The sequence below is a fragment of the Takifugu flavidus genome, chromosome 10, assembly GCF_003711565.1.
Source record: "Takifugu flavidus isolate HTHZ2018 chromosome 10, ASM371156v2, whole genome shotgun sequence".
In the NCBI taxonomy this organism is placed as follows: Eukaryota; Metazoa; Chordata; class Actinopteri; order Tetraodontiformes; family Tetraodontidae; genus Takifugu; species Takifugu flavidus.
This window is the reverse complement of record NC_079529.1, coordinates 6,074,110-6,100,801: the sequence shown is the minus strand read 5'-3', so window position 1 is coordinate 6,100,801 and position 26,692 is coordinate 6,074,110. Positions and strand designations below refer to the sequence as shown.

The window sequence follows — 26,692 nt, the reverse complement described above, 5'->3', positions numbered from 1 at the left end:
AAGACTTTCCAGCCCTTTAAGAAAAAGGAGACAATAGCAGAACCCTAACAACGGAGGTAACGGGGCGGAGGAGTACAGTGCAGGGCAGTGTTTCGCAAGTTAATCCGTTTAAACTACCTATTGATCTGAGGTGAGCCAAAGAGGCTGCTGCTGAAACAAGGCTCATGGCTTTAAAATCAAATTAATGTTATTGAGTTACAAATATAATTGGTTGAGAGCTGTTTCATGCAGTAAAGGCACACTAAGGATTGCATTTATCCAAATCTTTCCATCAAGCAGCTCTTTTTGAGCATGCTGTTCAGGGAGAATTATCATTATAGAGGCTGGTGGTAAACCCAGAATTTTGTATATTTTTTGTTTTTTAAAGTGCACAAAACTTCTTCATCAATCATAAAATATCTATATCTGCAATCCTCAGTTTGAACTAACATTAATTTGTTGCCAGATCGCAGTAAAGGGAATTGCAACCATCAGTTTTAATGTTCCTTATATTTCCAAAACACGTCTATATGTTGAAGGTAAAATGAGTAGAGACCGTTACTGCCCCCCAGTGGACACCTGTGCCTAATACCTCAACTCACGAAGTTGTGCAGAACAAGATGTTTAGTAATTACGTAAAAAACGTCAGTAATTTTAGTTTGCTTGCAAACATGCCATAGTTCAGCATCCCTGCATGATCTATGTGTGTTGACATGTTGGGTTAGTAATACTTACACTGGGTTGTGTGTCAGAATTTTGGGTTACTTTATCATCATAGTCATCTGTGTCCATAGCAGTTGTCTGTGTCTGCAGATAAAAGGCACAGCTAAAATGCATTCAAGTGTTAGGCCCGCTGTTAGACTGTTTCAGGATGGACAACATGCATGAGCTACAGTTAGTTTTTAAAATGTTCATATATCACCACAGTCTATTTTATGCTTAAAGATGACTGGAAGTAGATGGAAATGAAAAAGGGCGAACTCTTTAGACCCACTGTGTAGCTGCAGTACAGTATAAAAAATAACTTAAACCATGATTTTTACCTTAGATTTCCTCTTGCTGAAATGGAAGATGCCGAGGAAGCTTTTCCTCTCTGTTCTGTTCAAACTGGAAGTGCTGGAGCAGATGGAGTCTACATAAATAAAATTAAATCAATGAGAAAGAGGAAAGCAGCCACTGAGGGGACCTAATGAGAGTAAATTACTATAGAATTCACATTCAGTCTAAGAAAACGTTGATAAGAGAATCAGTAATCAATCATTAATTGTGGAAAGTTTAACAATAACAAAAACAGCCCCTATGGTGAGGTTACTAGTGTGGATTAACTGTGCACATGCATTTAAATATTTGGGATTACCTACTCATTTGGTCAGTTTGGTCATACAAATTAATATTTGTGTCTAATTATGTGTCTGTGTTTTCCGAATTTAAAATATCTGACTTCCATAACAGAGAGTTCTCAGAAGAGGGCGCTGTCTCTTTACTTTCAAAAACACCCACTACATTTAACCTTTACACTCCTGAATCGTAAATAAAAACATCTCTTAAGAACACAGAAACAAACAGAGCAGTTATACCAACCATGAAAATGCCACTTAAAGCATGAAAAGGCTCTACATGCTAGAGGTGTATGGATAGTTGGAAAAAAAAAAAGGTTCTGTAAAGGCAAACTGTGACCTGGGGATGACTACAGGAATGTTGCATTTAACATTGTATCTGAAAAAGGGATGGCTCAAAAGCAAACATGCATGTTGAGTATGTTAATAAAGCAGGATTAGTAAACATATGATGATGCCCTGGGTTAATGTGCTAAGTTTGGTTAGAAGACCATCACAAAAAAAGACCTCTAATGACTAATACCTGAGTAGTTAAGAGCTGGGGCAGAAGCCATTTTAGGCTGGAGAACTGAAAAACACAAAAAAGTTTCAACAAACACAGGATTATCTGTGCTGTGTGTACAAATGACTGCAACTGTGTGCCCTCTGTGCGATAATGCCGCTAACATGTTTAACACATTATAGCTTTGTATAATTGAGCAACATATGCAGTAAAGGGCAAAGGACTTGACATTTTGAAATTCTTGGATTATCTGATATCTTAGTTTATTCTCTGACATACTTAATGCTGCTTATATTGATCATGTCTCCATAAAACAAATACCTAACTAACATTAAATAGATTGCAATTTTTACTGCAATGCAATTGAGAGATTTTGCTCAATACCCTGTCATATAAATCCTATAAAATGTCTTTTGTTCTCTTTATTGGCCAATTGTCAATGTTTTACTTCATGTGCCACATAAGTAAATGAATAAAAAAAAATTAAAAGGCAGCTCCTGGACAGAACAATAACCATATGTTCTATAGTGTTTTTTAATTTGCCATGTGCTCTAAATCAGTCACAACCCAGATTTTACATTAAAATCGCTAAGCATGTACAGATTACAGAAAGTTTCCATAAAAATGTGCTCGTCTGCTTCATTATTGTAATAATGCTCATAAATCTTTGCAAATGGAAATTACTTATTTTCTGTTTCAACGCTATAAAAAATACCGGTATACTTTTAAAAGACCAGGACTGTTAATAACATGGGATATAGCAGCACTGACAGTCAGTGAAAAATTACCTAAACTCTGATCATGTACGTAGAGTTCTTTGATCTCCAGGTCAGTCAGAGATTTGTCCAGCTGTAACTCGTAGCGGCTGACGCTGTCCTTCAGGAGGAGGACATGTGCAGGGTCAAAGTCACACTTTTCACAGATGAGCGGTAGCAGTGTCTGGAGTGGTACGAATGGGTTGACCCGGACCACCGCCTTCTGGCTGCCGTGATAGTTGATCATCAATCGCACTGTTTTCTGAAAAACACAGTAAAGGTTAGAAAAAATGTATGAACAAATAGAAAAGAATTACTGAAAGGGCACAGTGCCTCATATTATCCAACCATCGAAGAGAGCTTTTCCTTTAGTAGTCAGTTGCAGACCTTCAGTTTATTCCCCAAATATGTCACACTTTTAAATTCACTTTTACACACACAAACACACACACACACACACACACACACACACACACACACCAAAAAAAGTGATAAACCCCTGTATGAGGAGTGGAGAAAGACTGAAATACAAGCCCCAACAAACAGCACTTCAGCAATGAGTAACAACAGGTTCGACTTTGGCTGATGGCAGGAAATATTTACTAGACTCAGAATTGTTTTCCCACATGGCATGTATGAAACAGCCCAGTAACATGACAAGAGCCTGAGGAATTCATCCAAGAACCTTTTTGGTTCGTGTTCAACAGTTTTTGTATTTCTACTAGAGTGACATTCCCAGTTATATATGAGTATATGTGAGGCAGGTGTGTCTCAAATATTGTCATTCTCTGGCCTGTGGCCAGGCAGGGTCAAAAGAAGACAGCAGCCAGTGAGCCCTGAGAAGAGCAGAGAAATAATGCATGGTAACTAAAGGTAAGGCTCTCATCAAATATTCAAAGAGTAGGAAGACAGCAGAGGAAAGGCGGAGAACATCAGCCACAGGAAGCTGCTAATGCTCAGTAGAAATAAGTTCAGGAGGACAAACCAATAGAAAACATTGATGATTTAGAAGGACAGAAACTAAAAAAAAGCCCAAGAAAACAGATTCATCATGTTAAGCCAGTTTAAATCCACCTGCTTCCTACCTTAACACGGAGCCCTACAGGTTTCCTTACTGTCTGTCAGCAATTAGGGGTAAAAGGTAGACATTGGGGGAGGGATATTACAAAAGGCTACAGGGTATACTTCTGAGTGCATGCAAAGTGCAACTCATATATCAAATTTAAGACTTTACAAGCATTTAGGCCTGCTTAATTTAGGTCCCATAAAACATCACGTGCACACACACACGCACACACACACACACACACACACACACACACACACAAACACACATTTTCTACTCACCTCCGGTACTTTAGGTGTGGGCCTTCGCGCCACTTTCTCCTCCAGCACTTTCTCCTTAATGAGGACACAGGCTACATTCAGGGAGCCCAGGAGAGCATTGGGCTTGAAGCCCAGTTGTGGCCCTCAGGTGAGAACAGCTCCAGGGTGTGCAGTGCCGGATTCAGACGGAAATGGCTGCACAGCTCAACCAGGAGGTCCATCAGTGCCTTACTGAAATGGAGAGAAAGTGAAAGGGAGGGAGGGATAGAGTTTGACAGAAAGAAGCACAGGTGGAGAAGGAGGGGGGGGGCGGTGAAGGCAACAGGAAGCATGATAGGGTTACAAAGAATATGTAACATCAGCTCTGGTAAAAGAAAGGTAATTAAGGTGAGTATGAAGGATATTCTGTAAGTAATTAAGTATGAAGAAAATAAATTTGGTACTACTATTCAGAAATCACAAAAGGATTAGTTGATTCTGTTCAAGATTTAAAATCTGTAAAACATTTCGATGAATTTTCCTACTATTCTATGTGTGTAACCTAAGCAACGACAGAGACATCAGCATGCTGATGGTTGGGGGGAGGAACACTGTATGACATATACTCTGCTCTAGATGAAGTGATTGTGACAGCAGAATAATGACTGCTTTGTTAATGTGTAGATCTATGTGTGTCTTTGTGTGCATAAGTAGAGGTATGGGGCGGGGGGGTAATGGGGAGGCCTACAGTACTACCCATCAATCCTCACATAAAGAAACCTAGAGACAGTGTTTTTCTGGGAACAGCCAGATCAGATGACTGAACTGAGGGAGAGACACCACTCCAAAAGATATGACAGTCCATCACTAACAAATGAACAAACAGTGAAACAGCAATACTCAGTCGCCATCTTTCGCTGCATATACATGCATTTATTAATTGCATTCTTCTCCCATTTATTTAACACAATCACATCCAATATGACCCCCCAACCCATGTCACCAGCATTAGGGAATAAATTATCTGAACCTTTACCAAACCCAGTTACAACCCCTTACCAATAAGGACCAGCTAAACATCCTAACTTTCCACAATTGTCCTTACTTTGCAGATGAAATACTTATTTTTAGACTTACAGAAAAAGGGCACCAGCTGGACTACATAATGTCTCATCTCTCATCTCATCTTCTTGACCCCTTTATCCATTTCCAGGTCATGGAGAGGGTGCATATATGGGCAAAGGCTGGTTCCCCCCTTGGATGAGTCGCCAGTTCATCGTACGGCCCTCTGTGAGCATTTATGGGTTCGGTACCTTGCTCAAGGTTACCTCGGCATTGCTCCGAAAGTGTTCTGGCACCTTCCTCCACTACCAAAACTCCTTCCATGTTTTATCCACACGGGGGCTCAAACCGAGAACTCTCCGCTTCTCAGCTCAAACCCTCAGCTACCAATGCCCATCTAAGTTTATTCATTTCTTTATTCTCTCTAATTCTTACACTCAGGACAGATCGTTAGGGACAGACAGTATCGACTGGTTAGACATCATCTACTTTTTTCTCCAGCTCTCTGGGACAAAGACTTAATGGTACCCCCTTGAAAAGGCCCCTCTGGCATAGCAACCCAAAACAGACAAACTGTTCTCATACTGCTGACTGTCAGTGAAGTAATCACAAGAATAAATGAATAATCCCGACCTTGTGTGCGTCACCTCACCTGCCATCCTCGGTTACAGATGTCTGGTATCCCTGCGGTAGCGTGACCTGCAAATCCACCGAGGACCTAAACATGTTCTCTTTGGCATCTGTTGCCGGTTTCCCTCCCTCGGGTACAGGGGTTCTGAAGATGTTGCGTGGAGCAGGTTGAGGAGCTTGCGGAGGAGAAGGGGCTCGTGCCTTCATCCTCTTACTGAAGGTGACCAAAAAATAACAAAGAACATGTTTATTTATTTGAAGTTTTACTCTGGTCATGGTCACAGTTGCGGTTCATGAACAGATGAAAGGTCAGATTGATTCAGGGAAGCACGAAAACATTGGAGAGAAAAACTAGTTTAGTTTCTTAGTAAATGAATATGTAATTATGTAATTGATGTCCATTGTTTTGTTTGTTTGAGTTTACAGTTAAATACGGTAGATTATTGACAGAAATAAAAGTGCTGTCCTGTGTCACCTAACCTCACCTAGATTACATAACAACTAGATATGCTGAGATTAACTGCAGGTGACAAGATGATGCAGAATCATCTTACTCAACAATGCAATTTCACACAGATACACATAATCTGTAATTTGAGGGTTCACACTAGCTCAGAAGTAGCCATATAAAACATATAACACACACTCTCATACACACTAACCACAGCTCTGGCAGCATGGGTGGAGACGTCAAAGACATACTGCCAATGAGGTGCTGCAATCTGCCCATTTGACCTTGGCTTATTGCACACTGTACAGCGACAGCTGATTAGACTGAAATTGAAAACTTTGCTCTGCTGACAATGACAAGTGTCTGTGTTAAAAACATTTTCCCCACCACCTTCTCTATCATGACACCATGAAGAAAACATTACCCCTTATGTCAAAGAAGACGTTTCCAAAAATGTACCCAACCTCTTGAGTAGAAAAGCAAGAAAACCATCAAGGATGTAAGGAATGCACATGAATATTGCAAACTCTAACCTGGCATTGGCCAATTATTAACCACTAAGCCACATATCCAACTGAGGCATTACGCAACGCAGAATGATTGTCAGAGGACAGGTGATAAAAATGAAAGAAAAATAAAAGAAAACAATAAGTGTGACAGCATGTGCATAGCTGAGCCAATGAATTTAAATTTAACTTTGCTGTCAGAACTGTATTTAATAGTCTGAATAGCTGAAATGAGAGTAGATGAAAGAAATTGTTTTTGATGGTGAACTGAACTTGAGCCTGGGTAACAGCACAAGTGGGCCTCAGCCAAGGCTCGCACAGTCAGCTAGTATTCTCTCCATCTCATTTGCTGCCCTGCCTCTCCCTCTTTCCCTCTTTCGAACATGCACAAAGACTTCTTTAGGAAAAGCTTAGTCTCCCACAGAGGTAGAATAAGCAAGGATAAACAGAGAGAGAGAGAGAGAGAGAGAGAGAGATCAGAGCGTCTACAGGAACAGAGTTACAAACAAAATTGTGCGCGCGTACACACACATACACACACACACACACACATTAAAAACACATAAAGACTCCATTCTGTTTGCTTGACTAAACACCATTAACCAGGATAGATTTCCTCAAACATCTTGCTCACCATCCCTAGTTTTCCATTCAAACATGACGGATGTTTGTTTTGGGATTATTAGAAGTCAAGACATAACAATGGGATATAAAAACATAGAGAGGACTGATCAAATTGATGGCAGAGAAACTATTGATGGTAATGATTTAGCCTACGTCTATGACGTGAGTCTTAGGGATATTCATATTCATTCTTCTGAAATGAAAATAATTTGAATACAATAAGACGTGGGTAGCTGTGATACTATAGTATTAGTACCACACATCGGTTCACAGCAGCCATTTACACAGCTACCAGTCCATCTGCTTTGTTGTCTGCATGCAAACCAATTAACATGTGTGTGCTTGTGTGAGAGACTCAAATACAACCACACTCATTCCTGATGAAGAACTGAGCCAGTGTGTGTGTGAGTTCAAGCACAGGTGTGTTTAAGCCTGTGGAAAGAAACTCACCAATTGACTGAGAATAAAAGAAGAGAAGCAAAAAATGTACCGGAATTTGCTGTTTTCAGGAAAGAACAGCCATACTCATAACATAGACATTGGACTCAACCTTGAAGTGTGTTTTCTCTGCTGAGGATAAGTGACTCTGTTTTTTTCCCCAGAAATGCAAACAGTCTGAGTGCCTATCGTAGAAGATTTGATAAGCATGTTTGTAAATGCCACAAACGATCCTCCTTCAGTTTTCTTGAATTCTAACATAATGGCTGCCTATTTTTTAAACAACAATTATAAACTTTTATTTAGCCTATTTGTATTTTAATCATAAATCGGGCATATTTAGCCATTTAGAGACTTGGTGGCTTTTCATTCTGCGATCATGTCATAATTTCGTGAGAACTAATGGCAACTAACTCTTTCCCATGGCTCTGCTACTTGTTTGATTCAAGAAGTTTTGGATTTTTAAAAAAACATATTTGAAGCCAGTACATCAATCAGAGACAGATAGAAAAGCAAATATGTCCCCATGTGACACACACACATCCCATCAGCTGTGTCTGTACAGTGTCATTGGGATCCCCTGAAACAATGAGCCATTGTCCAGATTAATTGGCCATAAATAAAGCACTGATTAACCTACTTCCATTATGATAAACACATGCATTCTCAGAACGTAAACAATGGCCTGAATCGAATTCTATGACAGGTTTTCTGGGACGATCTGGTGGGAGATTTGAATGAAAAGCGAAAATGAAAAGCTTTATCCCAATTTGTGTTTTAATCAAGGTATATTATAAGATCAGGGCAAAAGGAATAGTTTGAGTTCTGAGATGGTCCCATGAGTGACCTCCACCATCACAGCACCACTTTTCCTTAAGAAAAACAGCAAAGTAATCTCTCAGCGTGACTTGAAACGCCCACTCATGCAATACACTTGAGCACACACCTCTTTAGAGCCAAGGTTACGCTTCCCTTTGTGCTTCTTTGAGGTTTAACATCGTTGCGTATTTGAGGCAGCATCCTGGACGCTCTCCACCCACTTCGAGGCACTGACCTGTTACTTCAGCCTGCATACCCCTTGGGTGTCTCTGTATCCCCATGGCAACCTATATTTACCCCACTTGACTGCAGGAGGGGCAGGCCTCCTCTTAGCAGCAGCTGTGGGGTTTAGATAGGAGCGGATGAAGTGAGTGACACAGACAGAGTGGCAGAAATGAGCCGGGAGCTAAGAGCAATGAGGAGACTGCACAACATCTCTGATCTGGAAGCAGGGCGCTTTGGTGACACACGAGCTCAGGGAAGCTCTTGTTTGCAGTTGCTAGGCGAGCAGCCGCTTAGCTCAGCATATGTCTCGATGCTCAAATTACCAGCCATGTGGTTAAAACTCCACCCACAATGGTTCAAAAAGTAGCCTGTTCATTCCAGTCATTTCACCTACTGGTAAATCACAATCGCTTTAAAGGTGAGATTTTGTTACTCTTGAATTAATTTAATTTGCAAAAAACTAATGACCAACTTTAGCTCCCTAATGGCCAAAACCAGCTTCAAACTTTGTTTGGAGAGAGTGCAGAGTCAGTAACTGTAACATAATAACCCAAGAGGGATAATAAGTCAACAGCAGGCCTCAGGTGTTAAATTAATTTCAACACACCGGGATCAATTAGGCCGGTTGGACTCACTTACAAACGCATTTAATTCAGTGTGTTTCCATACGGGATATACAGCAGCGAGCAAGGGCGTAGTTGTATTTGTGTGTACAGATTTGAGGAGAACAGAAAGAAAGATGGAATGTAGCAGCATAACAGCAGGAAATGTTAATTGGTGCTCCAGTCCCTAAGCTGTTTGTGCAATTAGACAGAACTCCTGCTGGACAAACGAGAAGAAAAACAGATAATGTTGGTGTCAGAAGATGCACAAACCTCCCCGCAACTGTTGAATGTGTATAACAAAACCCCTCACTGTTACCAAAAGTTAAAAAACTAAATTCAAAGTAATTTCCAATACAGATCACAATGCTTTTCTGTGGAACCCCCACTTGGTGTGAGAGGAGACCGTCTGACCTCATACTGTAACCCCCCCTACCCACATACCACAGTGGCTAACATATGACAAAAGGCTTCCAGAAATAAAGACTACCAGCCCATAAAAACAGATAAGCACTTAAACACACCATACTTACAGTGATAGATTTGATTAAGATACACAATTTTTTTTTTTTCAGTGACTCAAATTTGGCACACTGGAGAATGGCTGAAGGAAGTTATGGGAGGGGTTGATAGAGCACAACAGTCTATAAATAAATCCAGTTTGAATGTTTCAAATGTTTCCCCCTCGGATCACTGCATGGCTGCAAAGCTCTTTACTGTAGCACTGACCTGGTTTGATTTGTTCAACAATCAAGAGAGAATTAGTGACATCCTCCTGTGCCAACCTTCATCACAAACTTCTTAACTCAGATGTATTCTAAAAGTACTAAGGCTACATTTTATTAAGTGCTCTGCGTGCATGAAGTGAATAAATCTCCAGTGTAGCTGGGTAACTCTTTAGCGTCATTAGTCATTATGAACACAATCAGTGCGTAATTTGCCCTTGTTAAATGTAATATTAAACATTTGCTTGAAATGCAGATATCAGGAGGGGAGAGCATACTCATACATAAATTATATAAAACATTACAAAAAATGTTTGTACTGAAAGAAAACGGCAGAAACGGCTCAGAACCAGCCCCCAAATTGCAGTGGGCTTCATGTCTATCAACACAAACATTCTGTTTCCACCCTGCCCAGAGCAGCAGTCCAGACTATGAATGTAGCGACATCTGTGTTGAGAACAGAGCCTTGCCCCACATCGAATTACCAGTACCAATCCGCCTGCACAGAACCATTTGGTACCTCACAAAAATAGATCCCACTTCCTCGAGTTTGTTCTCCTACATCAAAAGTCTTAACTGCTATAAATGTCATTTCAAACATCCACTTGTACAGACAGACTAAACATGTTCCTATTCAGAAGAAGTAAAACAAGCTTCGAATAAAAGAGGAAAACAAAAACGCGTGCGATGAGTCAGTGGCAGACCACATGAACTTTAAACTTATAAATAGAACTTTGTGAGGGATGTGTAGGGTGTGGAGCCTGTCTCTGAAGCCACCTTCAAATCTTCCATCCAGGGATAACATTAGGTCCATTTTGAGCAACTGTACAGAAAGCTAGACAAAGAGCCTGACATTTAGCTCCAGTGGGCAGCAACTGGCTTTAACGCTCATTGCTGTACTGATTCAGCACACAAGACCTAGAACGACACAGACGCGCCATCCCAAAGCTTTTCAAATTAGGCTATGATTTTGCACAAACCATACATTTCATATGCCATTTAGAGGCGGACACAGATTTCAACATCCCACATGTAGAAAAAATACTAGTGACAACTTAACACTTCAGTTCACATGAGAAACCAAGCCAAAAGTGCTTTTTATACTGCAGTATTCTACTTAAGGTCCAGGTTTACTTCTGTTAAAGAGGTATTAGATTAATGTGAGAAATCATAACCCATTTGATGCGATAGAAACAGGAAGAGTAAATGCATAATAGTAGGTTTGTAAAGCTCAGAATGAATGCTTTGTTCAGAAAATGTCATCTTTGCTTCTGAAGTACAAACTCAAGCATTCTTAACACTCAAGGACAGCACACACACACACACACACACACATACACACACACACACACACACATACAGCTTAGGTTTCATCAGCAAGGTACACATGAAAATTCACCTTTCTCCAAAGAACAGTCGTTCTTCTCACTTTTCTGCTATGTGACTGAGTGTGATAGCCTGTGTGTGCATGTGTGTGTGTCTGGGTGTGCGTGACAGAGAATGAGTAAAGGTTTATGGGGAGTGCTTCATTAGGACTTGACTGTAAAGTAGATACTCCTGGTGTGATGACGTGAGAAACATCACAACACAAAAAGCAGTTGCCATGGCAATTTATATGACAAGAAATGTCATATGCTGACCGGATGAAAAGGCGTTTTGGTTACGCAGTCATCTGACTCTGTGACCTGCTTACTTTGTAATTTTGCCAAAGAACTCTTAAGTGCCTGAAATCACAGTGTTTAAGAGTATCCGGTTAAAAGGCCCTTTGGTTGAAAGATGAGAGGGAAAATACCCTAAACCTCAATTTACCACATCCTTGCTCTTTCAATCACACCCTACTGTGGTGAACAAGTCAACATCTACGTTTTAATGTGAATTTTCACAAGAGAGGGCATAAAGGTCCACAATAAAACAAGTACAAACATTTTGGCCATTTATAAACACTAATTTCAAGTCACAAATAAAATATGAGTCTGCGTTAGGCCTTCAGCCATTATGATAATTAAAAACCAAGTGGAACATAATTATACCTGTGTGATAACAGGCAAGTGGGCCACTCAGATTCAAGCTACAGAACTATTTGATAAATAAATTATGAACTATGCAACTATAAATAAAGTGCTTTTCTTTACATGCTGTACAGAAGAACAAATATGAGCAGACCTCTCTGACTTTAAGTTGGTTGATAACAACCACAAAGTACAACGGCACTGATTGTTTCTCTTGTCATCAAATATTGACAAATCAGGCTCAATTTATCTCAGACTCATTTCCCCAAGGGAAGAGTTAATAGATCATTAACAATATATAAGATAGAAGAAAAAAGAGATATATGTACTAATTTGTATCACGGGAATCTGAAAGTCTATTTCTTTGACTTTAACTACAGCAAATAAGTAAAATGTGTTGACATTTCTCATTAAAACTGAAGTTTTCAGTATTCATGGTCAGTAGCAGCAGGATTTATCATGTTCTTAATGTAGTCAGCTGATGCTTGTTCATGCAGAGCTGCAGTAAAATATGACTAATGCAAACACCTCAGTATCACCTTGTCCTTTATTACATCATGAGACATTGTGACTCCCGACACCTCCCCTAATCAAGTGTTCCAGTACAGAAGTCTCAGTCATTATTTATGATAACAGCAGAACAGCATTTACTGCTCTGATACTACTACATCTACTAGATAAGAAGGATGAAGTGAGAGCTCCCCACTGGCAACCACACACACTGGACTGGTTTAAACTGTGTTTTAGTGGGTAAACGGCGTGTTAATGTGTCTGCTGGAACTCTCTGTGTTGTCAATGAGGCCTCAGTGCCTTTCAGGTGCTCTTCAATTGTTCTCGTTCATTTATCCTTCATTTTAATGGACACTGTTCTAGGTTTACAGTGACATAAATCTGCAAAAATAAGCACAATATTCACAGAATTCTGCCCATAAATGTGGCTTTTTAAAAACCGAAGGTTTTATTCGTGGTTAAAAAGGTTGCATTGTCACAATCCATAGCAACAATATGGGGGTAAACCTATAGAAATTAAAGATGTCTTTATGTACTTACCCTGTGGGTGGTTTGGAAGACATTGCCGTGATTACAATGTGGAAGCTCTGATGATGTCACTCAAAGTGGGCTCCCCAAATCCAACGTTGCTCGCACACGGCGGATCCCAGTTGTACCATCACCTGCGACTGAGCAAATAAAACGTTCCAATAGCGCACTTGGATTTTTCTAACGTTTCTCTCCTGGCCCAAAATAAGCAGCCAACAGGTATACTAAGAAGACACTTTGTATTTCGGTCAAAGGTACAACAAGTGTCACTGTGCGGATGACAGTCCAGTGTGGAGTCGAATACAGCTCGAACTACAAGAGTTTCGGTCAATGTTCGAAGTCCAGCAGTAAAATAAATAAACACATAAATAAAACAAAATAAAATTTGACCAACATGACCACTGTAATTACCACTGACTGAGCGAGTCTTCAAATCCACTTCTTATAATCGCAGTATCGTTCCACAGATTTTGTCAAGCCATGTCTGCCATAAAGTACATTGTATCCGGTCATACCTTTCAAAACAAAGTTCAGATACTATTTCATAACAACCTGTTATATTGTATATAAACCCATCACTATCTTTCTGTGTATGCTGTACTGTATTCATTTCAATTTGTACTTTTTGCCCATTATTAAAAGTAGTTTGTAATTTTGGCATTGATAAGCGTCTCCGGAAATACCTTTTTTGGGCAAAGTAGTCTACTCGGTCTTCCTGTCTTGTACAACTACGTAGATCGACCTTGACGCAGCCGTCCCAAGAGGGACTCCGTGGACAGCGTCACCTGGAGGGTAAGATCTGGAAATTAAAAAAAACAACAACAAACAAAACAAACAAAACAAAACACGTTATTCATGACAGTGGAATAAAAACAACATAATTAAAAAAAATTAAAAAGCTAAACCTATACTTTGCGGCTATTTTTTCGTCTCCACCTGCTTTGTGTAAACATAAGAGACCCTTCACCACAAGAGGTCGCTTTTACATCGTCATATAATATTACTACATACATTTTTATTTAAATTATTAATTAGACCGCAGTTTTATTAGATGTGTAACAACAATAAAATGAAATAAAAACAACCCTCTGTCCCCTGAATCCCTTTATTAAGTGTTTGAATTTCTTTTGGGATTTTGGAAGGAACAATACTTCAATTCAAGAAATCTGCTCTTATTTTTTATATGTCCATCTACTAATTTTCTGCTGTTCACTGCCTTTGATCAGGATCATCTTTCCAGCCACTTGATAAGAGGTGTTTATCTCTCTTCAATAGAGGATAAATGTCTTAATAAACTTTACATAGTGTCAATATACATTGAGAAAACAATGTAAACTAGCTAGTTTTCATTAATATTCTTGACACTTGTGATTTGCAAGATAAGCCCAAACTATTTTAGCATATCTTTATTCAACACCTTTTTCTGTTCTCAATTTGTTCCAGTTTTGCATTCTCAGGAAAGCAGCTGTTCACACTTGGTCACTGATAAAGATCTTGAAGTCACAGCAGAAATGTGCAAAAAACCATCACGTGCACCCAAGCCTCTGCAGCACTTATTAAGAGGGTACTGCACAGGGATTTCATTACAGTCTAAAAAGACCCAGACACACATATTGGAGCTCTGAGTGGCAGATACTGATTGTGCCTTTAAGAATCAACATCACCAAGATATCAGGATGTCAGGTGAACACATTTTATCCACTGTACTTTGAAAATGTATATAATTCTGACATCTTCAAGACATGATTAATGCTATACAGCTTTGTTTGAAATATAAATAACCTTGAAGTTCCTTAAATTGCCTTTTTTCAAATAAAATAAAGTTATTAAGAATAGCATTTGAATTTAAAAGTAAGTATGCAACCTATGTGTTTCTGTTCATGGAGAGAATATCCCTTCAAAAACTTGAAAGTTGAAATTATGAAGAACAATGTGAAATGATCTGAAATAAAAACATGAATAAACATAGCAGAAGATTAAATCTCAAAAATAAGTATTTACTTAATAAGTATTCTTGTCATCTTTGAACAAGTTCAATGTGCTGACAATAGATGTGCTTTAAATGGAGTGAATTGCTTATAATCACCAGAAGGTGGCGCTCTAAGGCTAATGGGAAATTAGATAATATACCCATATTAACTAGCTCAAAAATTTTATAATTATTATATAATAATTATAATAGCCACTAATCTTCAAATTTGAGAAAACAAACATGATTAATGCAACATATTGTCATGTCATGCACAGTTATAGGCTTTAACATGTCTGTCTAATAAGTATTCGGTGTGTCCACATTTTTTTTAGTGGCGGGCTATGAGGATTATTACAATGGAGACTACTTCATGGTATGCAAGGAAACTGCTGTGAGCCCTTTTGGAAAGGTGTTCCTGCCAACCCTCTACAGTTTGGTATTCATTGTTGGATTTGCAGGTGTGAGCTTTTGTAAATGCGTTCCTCTGATTTATGGACATTTTTGGATATCAGAAAGTGAAAAAGGCTACAGTGTTTCTAATTGTTTTATATGAACATAATGTAACTGTCCTCACTTCTGTCACATAACAGAACTCACTCCTCAAATACCACTCCACAGACCACATAATCACCATGCACCATGCAATGCAGGGTAAAACAACTGACACATAGCAAGAAGATTCTGGGTTTGATTGCATATAGAGGGTTGATTGGTTATTTTTGGGTGATGATCTAGATGAAGGCACTTTCTCACGATTCGTTTGTCTTCAGTTTGCAGTTACTGATCAATGAGAGCTTGGACCTCTTAGACATGCAAATTTTTCAAGCACAATCCCTAACACACATCATTTGCACCCTGGTGATCTCCATTTCACCAACTCTGATAGCAAATCCAGCCAGACCTCTTCTGAACTAGGTCCTTTACTCTAAACAGGGTTATTATGACTGCAAATGCTTATTTTATATTATATTATTCAAAAACTTATTTGAGCTTATTTGCTAATTCTTCTCAAAAAGATACATTACTTTGGCCATGATTGTACATAAAAGTGAAAGGAGGGAAACATCAAAGGGGGATGAAGTCTTTTTTGCATATCCTAACCTCTATTATTTTTCTCTTACCAGGCAACAGTTTAGTCCTGTGTGTTCTGATGAAGCATTGGAACCAGGCCAACCTGACAGACATCAGCCTTTTCAACCTTGCCCTCTCTGACCTCCTCTTTGTCCTAACGTTGCCTTTCTACGCTCACTACGCTGTGGCCGGCGAGTGGCCCTTCGGGGACTTCATGTGCCGTATCACCTCTGTCTGCCACCGCACAGGGTTCTTCAGTAGCATCTTCTTTATGATTTTCATGACTCTAGACCGATACGTGGTCATCATGCACGCCCTCACAGTGGCACGATATCGCACGCTGAGGACAGGTGTAATTGTGTCCATAGTGGTCTGGTTGCTGAGCTTCACTGTCTCGCTCCCATCTTTAATCTTCACTCAGGTGACAAATTCGTCTTATGGGACTGGCTGTAGATACATGCCAGACAACGATATCTGGGAAGATTATAACCTATTTGCAATGAATATACTTGGGCTTGTGTTACCACTGCTTATAATGATAGCATGTTACGCAAGAATTATACCCAGATTGGTGAATATGAGGAGCACAAAGAGGCACCGTGTCATCAGGTTGATCATCTGCATTGTGCTGGCTTTTTTCTTATTCTGGACCCCCTATAATATTTACCTTTTCTTGTTTTTCCTCAATGACAAAGGCAAACTTGGCGGAGAAGTGTGTGAAGTAGAGGAAAATTTAAAGCTGACCGGAACTGTGACTGAGACATTTGCCTACACACACTGCTGCCTCAACCCCGTCATATACGCCTTTATCGGAGAAAAGTTCATAAAACGTGTGCTGAACCTCTTGAAGAGCTGGTTTCCTTCTCTTCGTTCTGTCTTGGCCAGAGATCTCTCAGAGAACTCCCGCAGGAAGAGCTCTGTAATGTCTCAGTCCTCTGAAGTCACCTCCACTTTCATCAGTTAGGGGCTGAGCTGCCTCATGATTATTGCCCATCTCTGTTTGTTGTTTCAATTCAGTTTCCACTTTTGACCCCTGATTATCGAATGCTTATAATCTCTCCAAAGCTTCCTGTGATTCAACTGATGTATTATCTCTCATTCATTAGAATATTTTACTCTGCCTTTCTTTTTTTCTTGAGCTTTAACTGTGTTTTTTGCTGCTTATAGCATTTAAACTTTGTCACCTAAAGTTCTTGTTCGTCACACAATGTAACCACAGTTCGTCAGTTATTGACAGACTAATTCTTTGTAAAAAAAAAATAATTCTAACACATTTTCTTGATGACATTGCTTGTCTTGTGGAAAATATTACTATGGCAGCACGTTCAGCCATAAACACCCAAACGTCTGAAAGTTGATGTCTTTTTTTTCTTTTTTTGTGCCTCATGTATGATGCATATCCTGTAGCATAAGCTCAACTTGCGTATTTTGTATTTGGAGTTGTATCAACCTCACCGGTCATAATGTGGTTGTACATATTTTGATGAGCCCAGAGCTACCAAGCTACATTTTCTTTCAGTCATTAAAACTTGTTTTGTTTATTCCACCACATTGGAGGTTGTGACACTACTTTACAAGAAAGACTGTATATTTTTAAACATAATATTGATTTCAGACCAAGCTACAAGAAGAAATGGTCAGAAGTAGTCACATGGTCAGAAAAGTGAGTTTCAGAAAAATAAGCTTTTCCTGTTGAGGTACTCACAAAATTCAAGACCTTCCACAACACCGAGAGCCAAAACAGATAAAAGAAAAAAGCACACCTCATTAGAATATTTTTTACCTCCTGCTCACTTACACAGGGACGCTTCGCGGAAAACCACACTTGTCACCTATGTGCAGGTTTGAAAGTAGCAAAGGAAGCAACAAAACCCCAGAGTTGATTTGAGCAGAAATGAGCAGGATTTCATAAAAAAGCTATGAAGCATGATGACAGGATATCATATTGTTAAAGCCTAACCCAAGAGCAGGAGCAGTGATTTTAACATTAGGTAAGATTTTATTATTTGACTAAGTTTGGGCTTTCTTTTCTGGGCCTTATTCCTCATACTGTGTGTTCAAGCATGTGTTTACGTGTGTGTTAAGATTGTTGGCGCCAGGAAGTGAGGGTCTCCACTTCTGTCTGAGCACACTGTGCATAGAAAGAGCGATAGTAAGATTTTAAAAAAAAAGCTTGAGATGTGGTTTCAACATAGATCACGCTAACCCATCTATGGTTAGATTAAGAGGATGTGACAGTCATCGAATGTGGAGCATTTACCCTGCAACCAGGTGGAGGAATATTCCACCACTATGTCTGTACCCCATCGTTGTTGTTCTTGTTGATTCCTTTGAAAAGTTTTTATTTTTGAAATGGCAGCGGCTGGGCTGCCAGAGGGGCCTTTCAGACATGACTCAAGAGACAAATAAATCTGAAAAGTTCAACCTAAAGGGCAGGAAAGTCCAACCTTCTCATATGGCAGTCATTTCTTTTTCAGTAGGTGTTGGGATTTCTTCGATTAATTTCCTAATTTCTGCTCATTTCTACATTTTCTACACACACTTGGGAGCAAACTAAAAAAGGTTTTTTTTTTGCAAACAAGAATGAAGAGTAAGCGGTCAAAAGATTCCAATGAGAATTGAAAGAGTGAGTAATACTACTGTTCTTTTTAGATTGTTGCCATAATTAAACCAGGTTGGCTTGAAAACTATAGAATTTTTATACATAACCTCCAAGAAGAGTTAAGAGGTCAATTATTTCATCTGACAGTTATTTGTGTTGCTTTAAGGCTTATAAACTCAGGTCTACAAATGATCAGCATTCCAGTAGGGCTTTCTTTTCAACAACCATTTTCACCTTGGGGTAATAGCTTAGACCCATTAAGATGAGTTTAAAGACAGACAAAGACAGTTGTTGAATGGGCTAACAGTGGTGTTGGTTGCTTGTCAGCGAGCAATTGCTTAGACTTCGATGTGGAGAAATGTGGTTTGCCATACAAGTGTCACAGTTCGAGATTTCGTCTTTCTTTCCAGCATGACAACTGCTGACAATCCTGATGATTCCAATAGTTGCACACATGTTTTCTAACTGTAATAGAGCTTTGAGATGTCAATATGCAAAAATTGTTGACTTGATTAGGCCTGATGTCAAATTAATGTCCAACAATAACAATAAGAGCTTTGTTTTCAGAATGTGCACAGCCTGGTGTTTCCTATATTAGTCATTATATGAAGCCACTTCTTGGCAAATGTTGAAGAGTGAAAGTCCGACTGAAGATATAAACATCAACAACCTTTCTGTCCTTGATCGTTGTCCCTTGTACAGCATGAACACCACCACGGATGATCCCACATTGTACACAGACATGTATGACTACGATTACAACTCCACGTGTGATCAAGATCCAAACCCTGTGTTGTCTGACACAGTCTTGCAGTGTTTTTACTACGTGGTGTTTTGCTTCGGCCTCATCGGTAAGTTCAACCAGATGCAGTCATTTCAACTACCAATAAATAGTTTTAAAATGTCAAAGAATGACTGATATTTCTAACTGATTATATAGGCAACAGTACAGTGGTCTGGGTTCTCCTAAAATTCATTAAGCTGAAGACTATGGCGGACATATGTCTCCTCAACCTGGCTCTCTCAGACCTCATATTTGCTGTTTCTCTTCCTCTTTGGGCCTTCAATTCCCAAAGTCTGGCATTGTGTAAACTGATGACAGGAATCTATCAGGTCAGGGTTTTTATCATTCCCATTACAGAAAAGTTAATTTGATTAAAAATAAAAAAAAGTAAGTGGTACTTTTGGAAATTACCTCTCCTTTTCTTCATCCCACAGTTGGGGTTCTACAGCGGGACTTTATTTGTGACTCTCATGAGTCTGGACCGCTACGTAGCCATCGTCCATGCTGTTACGTCCCTTCGCAACCGCACACTTCGCATTGGAATCATCGCCAGCGTCATGATCTGGGCCACATCTGTCATCATCGCAGCTCCTCACGTTAAATTTGCCTCCCTGGAGATAGATCCAGAATATAACCTCTCCCACTGCCAGCCACTCTATCCGGAAGAGACCCAGGAATCTTGGAAGATGTGGCGAAACCTCAGTGAGAACATCGTGGGCCTCTTTGTCTGCCTCCCCATCATGATTTTTTGTTACATCAAAATCCTTATTGTGCTTTTCATGGCCAGGAATTCCAAAAAGGACAGAGCTATAAAGCTAATATTTGCCATAGTGTGTGTGTTCTTGGTGTGCTGGGTGCCCTATAACATCATGGTTTTCCTTCAGACGCTGCAGATCTTTGAAATTCTGACTTCCTGCAGCGCCTCGAGAAGCATCAGCTCCAGCATGAGTGTTGCTGAGCTCATTGCACTGTCCCACTGTTGTTTGAATCCCATCATCTACGCATTCGCAGGGGAGAAGTTTCGGAGGTCACTGGCGAAAGTTTTGGGTAGACATCTTGGTTGTTACCAGAGCAGGGCTACTTTCAGTTACAGAAACACCACCGACAAAGAGACTTCAAACACACCTGTAAGATCAGATTATTAAACAGAACTTTCTATAGTGTGATGGTGTGATGTGATGTATGAATCTTCTGGAGTCTGAGGTTTTTAAAGGTACTAATTGAGAGAAATATGAATCGGTTAAGTAACATGTAAAATAACATGTAAATCGATGTATTGTAGCATTCTGTAATTAAATGAATGGTAATTTCCTTATGTTTCAAAATGTAGTTGTGTGATTTATATGAAATGTCACCAGACAATATGATGCAGGTGCATATAAAATATATGTGAAATATCTGGAAATGTATTTGCAGCTGTGTTAGCAGTCGAAAACGCACCCAAACCCGCAGCCCGTACATTTTACTGAAACTACTGAGGTGAAGGAAACAAGATGCAGCAGAGCAACAGGAAGTCAAAACATGCTACACTTCTGCAGCAAGAGTCTCGCCTGTTCAGATCAGGAGGCCATGCAAGCGACACAAGGCAAAGAACAACAGAGGAGTTAAACATCAGTTGATTTTGATTCAGTTTGGAAGTTAAAAAATATGTTTTTGTCATGTAACCATGATGTTATATGACAAAAACATCTTTTTCCCTTTTTTTTGCTACATACTGAGTACTAAAATCCGTATTCTACAGACAAAGTGACCACATTTTGGGAAGCATGGACATTGTGGGTGATCGTCTCAACCTCAAAGGAGTGTCTGAGGGTTAACACGGTTATTATGGTTGGAATTAGGGGTTTAGGTTAGGGTCAGGGACAAGGTGTTATTTCGGGTGGTTAGAGTTAGGGTAAAGAGCTGGGGAATGCTTTATGTCTATGAAAATCTTCACAAAGATAGACATACAAGGATTTGTGTGTCAGAGGGCATTTTTGTCCAGCTAGACCAGGGGTCAGCAACCCAAAATGTTGGAAGAGCCATATTGGACCAAAAAAAACAAGAAACAAATCTGTCTGGAGCCGCAAAAAATTAAAAGCCTTATATAGGGCTTATAATGAAGGCGAAGCCTGCTGTAAGTGTCTATATTAGCTGTATTAGCCTACTTTCCAAATGATAAGTAGGCTTCAAAGACATAATGAGCATTCATGATGAAATGTTTATTTTCCCCGCAGCGCATCCTGGAGAGGATCACGTGACGCATCACCTGTCCACTCTGCTGTACGATGGCGCTTTAAGTTTAACTTCCATTATAATGAGATGTTGAAATTAAATATCTATTATACACATTTATACAGCATTGGAAAACTTTAAGAATGTTTGTCACGTTTTTCCTCTTACAGAAATTATATTAAAACAATTTCCATTTTCATATTTTTGAAAAAGCTCCAGGGAGCCACTAGGGCGGCGCTAAAAAGCCACATGCGGCTCCAGAGCCGCGGGTTGCTGACCCCTGAGCTAGACACAAAGGCCATGGTTTTGCTTCTGGTTAGCAATTCCTGTTTTGTATTGTATTTTTTTGGTTTCTTATATTTAGGAAACCTGAGAATTTCATTACCAGCAATTTCCGCTTTCAGTACAGCACATGTGACATTGGAACATGTGACCTCAAGGGCTTTGCATTTAAAGATTCCCACCTGTGGGATTCTTGATGTCTTCTTCCTGTTTTTTTGTCTCCTCGTTTCCTCCTATTAAACGTTGCACACTTCCAGATTGTCCTTCAATTGCTTGATCAACCATCCATTTGTCCGTCCCTCCGCCCGTCCATCCATCCTTCACTCCATCCATCCAGTGCTGGGTCATGGGGTGGTGCTGGAGACTCTCCCAGCAGTATGTGGGTGAAAGACAGAAAAACAGCTTGGTCACCACTCCCTTACAGAACACTAAAGAACCACCAGTTAGATTGACATGCTTGTCTATGAACTGTGGAAGGAAACCAAGTTTCCTGGAGAAAACCCACATAGAGACACAGTGTAGAATGACCCCAAGCACAAAACGCGAGTGCTCCCCACCACATAACCATGCACAAACAATTCTGCAAGAAGAGCTCTGCAAACCTCTGTACATGACAGCAGATGGTCTCTTTTGTGAAACTTCTGACGTTATGGGCTCATGCATGAGTCTCTCAGATCAGTGTTCTAACAAACAAACAAAACCATACTCCACTCTTACATGCCCCCCATAAGCGTAGAAAGAAGGGTGGTTTCACACACACCGCTTTTTTCACATCTTGCATAAACCCTTTTTCATAAGGCTAAAGTTCCTAAGCCAACCGGTTCTATTGTCTTGACAGCCGCAAACCCAGCCTGTGTTATTGCATCCTATGCGTAAGTTGTTTTAAATATTTTCAGCAGAATTGACAACCATAATCTGTACTTTTTCTAGGTTTTTTCTATTACTTTTGTCCTGAACACCTAAACCAGGTTGAACCAGAGCTTTGGAAAAGGATCACTGTGGCCTTAAAGGCAAATATGTTTATATGGGATTGATGTAATATGGTTTAAGTGAGATAAATAAATGCAGGAACATGATAAGACTCAGCCATTCTGATTAATGAAGACGCAAAAGTATCAGAACCTACACTGAAAGAATAGGGTTTTTTTTTTTGGGCTTTTGCAATAGGAAAAAGGGGCAGGATCATCTGGGAATCTGCAGAATTGTAAACATTCAGCAAGTTGCAGCAAGTAAGTTGTTTCACTTTTTAAAGATATGTTTCAGAGAACCTCAGATGGAAGCCCCAAGAATCTGAACCCATGAGCAGGCGCACCTTGTGTTTTGGAAACTTATTTTTTCTTTCCAGTTTTTTTGAAAGTAGGTCATGAATTCTGTGCTCAACAGGCAGCTGGAGATGGCCGCGGACACCACAACTGTTGCTAATTTCACAAGAATGGGCGAGCTTGAGACTGCAGAGGAAATAACAAGGTAGCATTTACTCTAATGCTGACTACACTTGGGTCTTATTTTACATTTGGACTTTCTGTGCGCTAAAGAGAACTGTGTTTCTGAAGATCCTACGTGTTTTTGAATGGTCGTACTTGAACAATATGAAACTGTTGTAGTTTGGCTACTTTCACATTCCTCAGAAAGAAAACACGACAAGAAATCCAAAACATTCCTAATCTAAGATGTAAACCCTGCTCGTGTGAAGAACTGAAGCTCATGTTTCTCATAAAAACATGAGGGGATCTTTAACAGTAGAGTGAAATTCCTGATAATTAACAGGATTTTTCTTTTTTGTTTTTCTCCAGTCCTACTACATCTTTTAATGGCACCTTCCCAAACACCACGGAGTACAACTACTACGACTATTATGACCATGATTATGGGACGTGTATGTATGAGCGTCATGGAGCCAAGTTTCTTCCTGTCCTGTATTCCCTGTTCTTCCTCTTTGGTCTCCTGGGAAACCTGCTGGTCCTCTGGGTCATCATTTTTGGCACACGACTCCGCAGCATGACCGATGTCTGTCTCCTTAACTTGGCTGTAGCAGATCTTCTCCTGGTGTGCACACTCCCTTTCATGGCCCACCAAGCGTTGGATCAGTGGGTGTTTGGGGATGCTCTGTGCAAAATAGTCCTGGGCGTTTTCACCATTTCTTTTTACTGCGGGATCTTCTTTATAAGCCTGATGAGCATTGACCGCTACTTGGCTGTGGTGCACGCAGTGTACGCCATAAGAGCAAGGACAAGATCTTTTGGAATGACTGCTGCCGCTGTTGTGTGGATGGCTGGAATTTTGGCATCATTTCCCGAGCTGATGTTTCTCAAACTGCAGGACGTCAAGTCAAATCTCTTCTGCTTTCCAGAATACCCACCAGCTACGTCCGATAATGCAAATTCTCACTTCTGGAGTGTCTTCAGTCTTTTAAAAATGAACATACTGGGGCTATTTTTACCAATTGCTATCATGCTATTTTGCTACTCACAGATAATCTGGAGACTTTGCCACAGCCACTCATCTAAGAAACAAGCAATCCGGTTAATTCTTGTTGTGGTGGCTGTCTTCCTGTTCTGCTGGGTTCCCTACAACATTGCATCCTTCTTTAAAGCACTGGAGCTGTTGGGCATCTACGCAGATTGTGACTTCAGCAAGGGCATTAGGTCGTCGCTGGTAATCACCGAGTGCATCGCATACTGTCACAGCTGCCTCAACCCCCTCTTGTACGTTTTTGTTGGAGAGAAGTTTAGGAGGCACCTTCTGAGGATGATCTACCGGACACCCTGCAGGATCTGTCAAGTCGTCAAGGCATGCTTGCCTCAGGAGAGGATCCAGGGATCGGTTTACTCGCAGACCACCAGTCTGGATGAGAGGAGTACTGCCGTGTGAAGCAGGGACTGTTACTTTAAAAGGCGCACTTACAGATCCTCAACAAATAATCATTATCTAGTAGGATCCTCATGAACAGTATTCTACTTTTCAAACTGCTCAGCAGTATTGTATAGGGCAAATGTGTCTATATGTGTCAGCTACAACCTTTTAACCACTTGAATGAGAGGTATCTACCGAACACAACGCACTTAAGGAACACCGAACACTTAAGGCAGACTGCAGCGCTTCATGTTTGCATGCATTTGAGACTGAAAGTTGCCTTCCCTCCTTAGCTTAAACAAGCTAACGCAGGGTCAGGAAACCCAGTCGCACAAGTGTCACAGTCAGGCCGGGTTTTGTGTCCTACCAGGTAAACACAGAGGAACCTGACACCATGGGCAAAAATGGACATCTTGTAAGACAGAGGACCCCAGCCAGACACGGGACTGGGTTGCCTATAAGATCTGAAGGATGCTCAGCCACTGCCCCAGTGATGGGTATCCCAGGAGACTCTGTCCATGTCCAAACACACCAGGAATGCTTTGGATGTAAGAGCTGGACGGCCGCAGTGAGAGGATGATGTTTTAAATGTTTTGACTGCAATTGAGGGGGACAGACCCAAACATGTGGTCTTACAGGCATGTTGTTGTTTAATTGTTCATTTTGTGAATATTATTTTGCATTTATTTTACATTTAAAATTAAAGATTTTTTAAAAAGCAACACGACTACAATTAAGTCATGTTCGATGTTGCTCAACAGTAATGTTGGATGGCTCAAAAAGGCCTAAAAATCAAAACTAATTTAACAACAAGCCAATGCAACATGTTGATCATGCTCGCAGCTGCAGCACCTGTATGCATCACAGCAGTTCTGTTCACAATCTGTACCTCACCTAAAAAAAGCCAAGCCCAAACCCTAAAAGAGGAAGTAGGCTTTTTAACCAAAGTCACAGTTTAAATGTTAAAGACATGCACACAGGATGGGGCAAAAGTCACACTTGAATGCAACATTTGCTTTGAATCTTTTCATTAAAAGCTTGAAATATGGCAAGATGCTACTGTTGTTCCTGCATGTAATCATAGAGCATGCAAGTCATATTTTAGTGTGAAACCTCCCTCCTTTGCCCCTTCACTAATTTATCATTATTTGCTTCTCAGAGTTTGACCTTTCTCAACATGTTCTTAGTAATGTGGAGATGAATAATGATTTCAGAATGATGCGGTCCTTCCAAGAACAGAAAGTTTAAGGGGACAACTGAAACAATCTGCCAATTCCAGAGAAATAGTCTTGACATGACTAAAAATGCATTTACAAAATTAAAAAAAAAAAAAAAAGCACACAAATTTCTAAACTTTTCTAAAATTTACAAGCTCATTAGTGTCACCTAGTGGCCAAAACGTTAAGTATCGTTTAATGAAAGCAAAATTGATAAAGGAAATGAACATGGTGAAAAAAACCAACGACCCTGCTAACGACTCTCAGGTGACCACCCAGATCATTAGCATGCAGATGGTCCACAGGGGCTATATATTTTCAAGCTCTCTCCCCAGCGATTTCAGAACTGAAGAAGCCTTCTGGATAGAAGGCGAAACGTCTTCAAGAGAAGAAACCCAGTCCAGTTGACATAGAAAACTACCTTAGAACATGGTGAAAACACCGATGACATCTGTACCACATTATTTTGGGTTAGAATTCTTTTGAACAAGATTAATATTTAACTACCACAATACAAATTTCAAGTTACTAAATTGATACTCATTTTTCTGGAATAATTGGAACATGGCAACCTTAATACTGGCTATTTTTCATTTTGATGCAATGCACTTTGTATTAAAATATATTTCAGAGAGAGATATTTTTTTCCAGCGTGCAACATCTTCAAGATTTCACTCGCAATTTTGGTCA

At 40.0% G+C, this 26,692-nt stretch overlaps 4 protein-coding genes across 8 annotated transcripts in view; 3 read left to right on the top strand and 1 right to left on the bottom strand.

Annotated features, from left to right (window-relative positions):
• Nucleotides 1-13,412, bottom strand: part of cobl (cordon-bleu WH2 repeat protein) — a 34,769-nt gene extending 21,357 nt beyond the window's left edge. Inside the window, 8 exon segments of the mRNA XM_057045779.1 lie at nt 715-786; nt 1,023-1,111; nt 1,840-1,884; nt 2,607-2,835; nt 3,921-4,036; nt 4,039-4,130; nt 5,593-5,784; nt 13,020-13,412. Coding sequence (XP_056901759.1) covers nt 715-786; nt 1,023-1,111; nt 1,840-1,884; nt 2,607-2,835; nt 3,921-4,036; nt 4,039-4,130; nt 5,593-5,784; nt 13,020-13,042 — 858 coding nt within the window. The 5' untranslated portion in view covers nt 13,043-13,412.
• A 1,133-nt stretch (nt 13,413-14,545) lies between these two features.
• On the top strand, nt 14,546-17,599 carry ccr2 (chemokine (C-C motif) receptor 2). Its single transcript, XM_057045788.1, has 3 exons — nt 14,546-14,690; nt 15,312-15,437; nt 16,104-17,599. The coding sequence occupies exons 1-3, from the start codon at nt 14,684-14,686 to the stop codon at nt 17,012-17,014; spliced, it is 1,044 nt and encodes a 347-aa protein (XP_056901768.1). The 5' UTR covers nt 14,546-14,683; the 3' UTR covers nt 17,015-17,599.
• A 217-nt stretch (nt 17,600-17,816) lies between these two features.
• On the top strand, nt 17,817-20,841 carry si:cabz01093077.1 (C-C chemokine receptor type 4). Of its 3 annotated transcripts, none has more exons than XM_057045791.1 (5): nt 17,817-18,041; nt 18,633-18,676; nt 19,355-19,503; nt 19,593-19,765; nt 19,871-20,841. In XM_057045791.1, exons 3-5 carry the CDS (start codon nt 19,356-19,358, stop codon nt 20,579-20,581), a joined length of 1,032 nt encoding a protein of 343 aa, XP_056901771.1. In that variant the 5' UTR covers nt 17,817-18,041; nt 18,633-18,676; nt 19,355; the 3' UTR covers nt 20,582-20,841. The 3 variants fall into 3 exon arrangements, with proteins under 3 accessions (XP_056901771.1, XP_056901770.1, XP_056901769.1); XM_057045789.1 differs by lacking the exon at nt 17,817-18,041 and adding an exon at nt 18,064-18,526; XM_057045790.1 differs by lacking the exon at nt 18,633-18,676 and having other exon boundaries at nt 17,818-18,041.
• Nucleotides 20,842-22,647: 1,806 nt separating this feature from the next.
• On the top strand, nt 22,648-25,507 carry cabz01093075.1. 3 transcript variants are annotated; one of them, XM_057045787.1, is made up of 4 exons: nt 22,648-22,804; nt 23,100-23,161; nt 23,316-23,399; nt 23,726-25,507. In XM_057045787.1, the coding sequence occupies exons 3-4, from the start codon at nt 23,326-23,328 to the stop codon at nt 24,801-24,803; spliced, it is 1,152 nt and encodes a 383-aa protein (XP_056901767.1). In that variant the 5' UTR covers nt 22,648-22,804; nt 23,100-23,161; nt 23,316-23,325; the 3' UTR covers nt 24,804-25,507. The 3 variants fall into 3 exon arrangements, with proteins under 3 accessions (XP_056901767.1, XP_056901766.1, XP_056901765.1); XM_057045786.1 differs by lacking the exon at nt 23,100-23,161 and having other exon boundaries at nt 22,649-22,804; XM_057045785.1 differs by lacking the exons at nt 22,648-22,804; nt 23,100-23,161 and having other exon boundaries at nt 23,168-23,399.
• Nucleotides 25,508-26,692: the final 1,185 nt, after the last annotated feature.

Coding starts and splice junctions, on each gene's coding strand:
- ccr2 (XM_057045788.1), top strand. Junction 15,438..16,103: donor ATTCATTGTTGGATTTGCAG/GTGTGAGCTTTT, acceptor TTCTCTTACCAG/GCAACAGTTTAGTCCTGTGT.
- si:cabz01093077.1 (XM_057045791.1), top strand. CDS start 19,356: ATGAACACCACCACGGATGATCCCACATTGTACACAGACATGTATGAC. Junction 19,504..19,592: donor GTTTTGCTTCGGCCTCATCG/GTAAGTTCAACC, acceptor CTGATTATATAG/GCAACAGTACAGTGGTCTGG. Junction 19,766..19,870: donor TGATGACAGGAATCTATCAG/GTCAGGGTTTTT, acceptor TTCATCCCACAG/TTGGGGTTCTACAGCGGGAC.
- cabz01093075.1 (XM_057045785.1), top strand. CDS start 23,296: ATGAATTCTGTGCTCAACAGGCAGCTGGAGATGGCCGCGGACACCACA. Junction 23,400..23,725: donor ACTGCAGAGGAAATAACAAG/GTAGCATTTACT, acceptor GTTTTTCTCCAG/TCCTACTACATCTTTTAATG.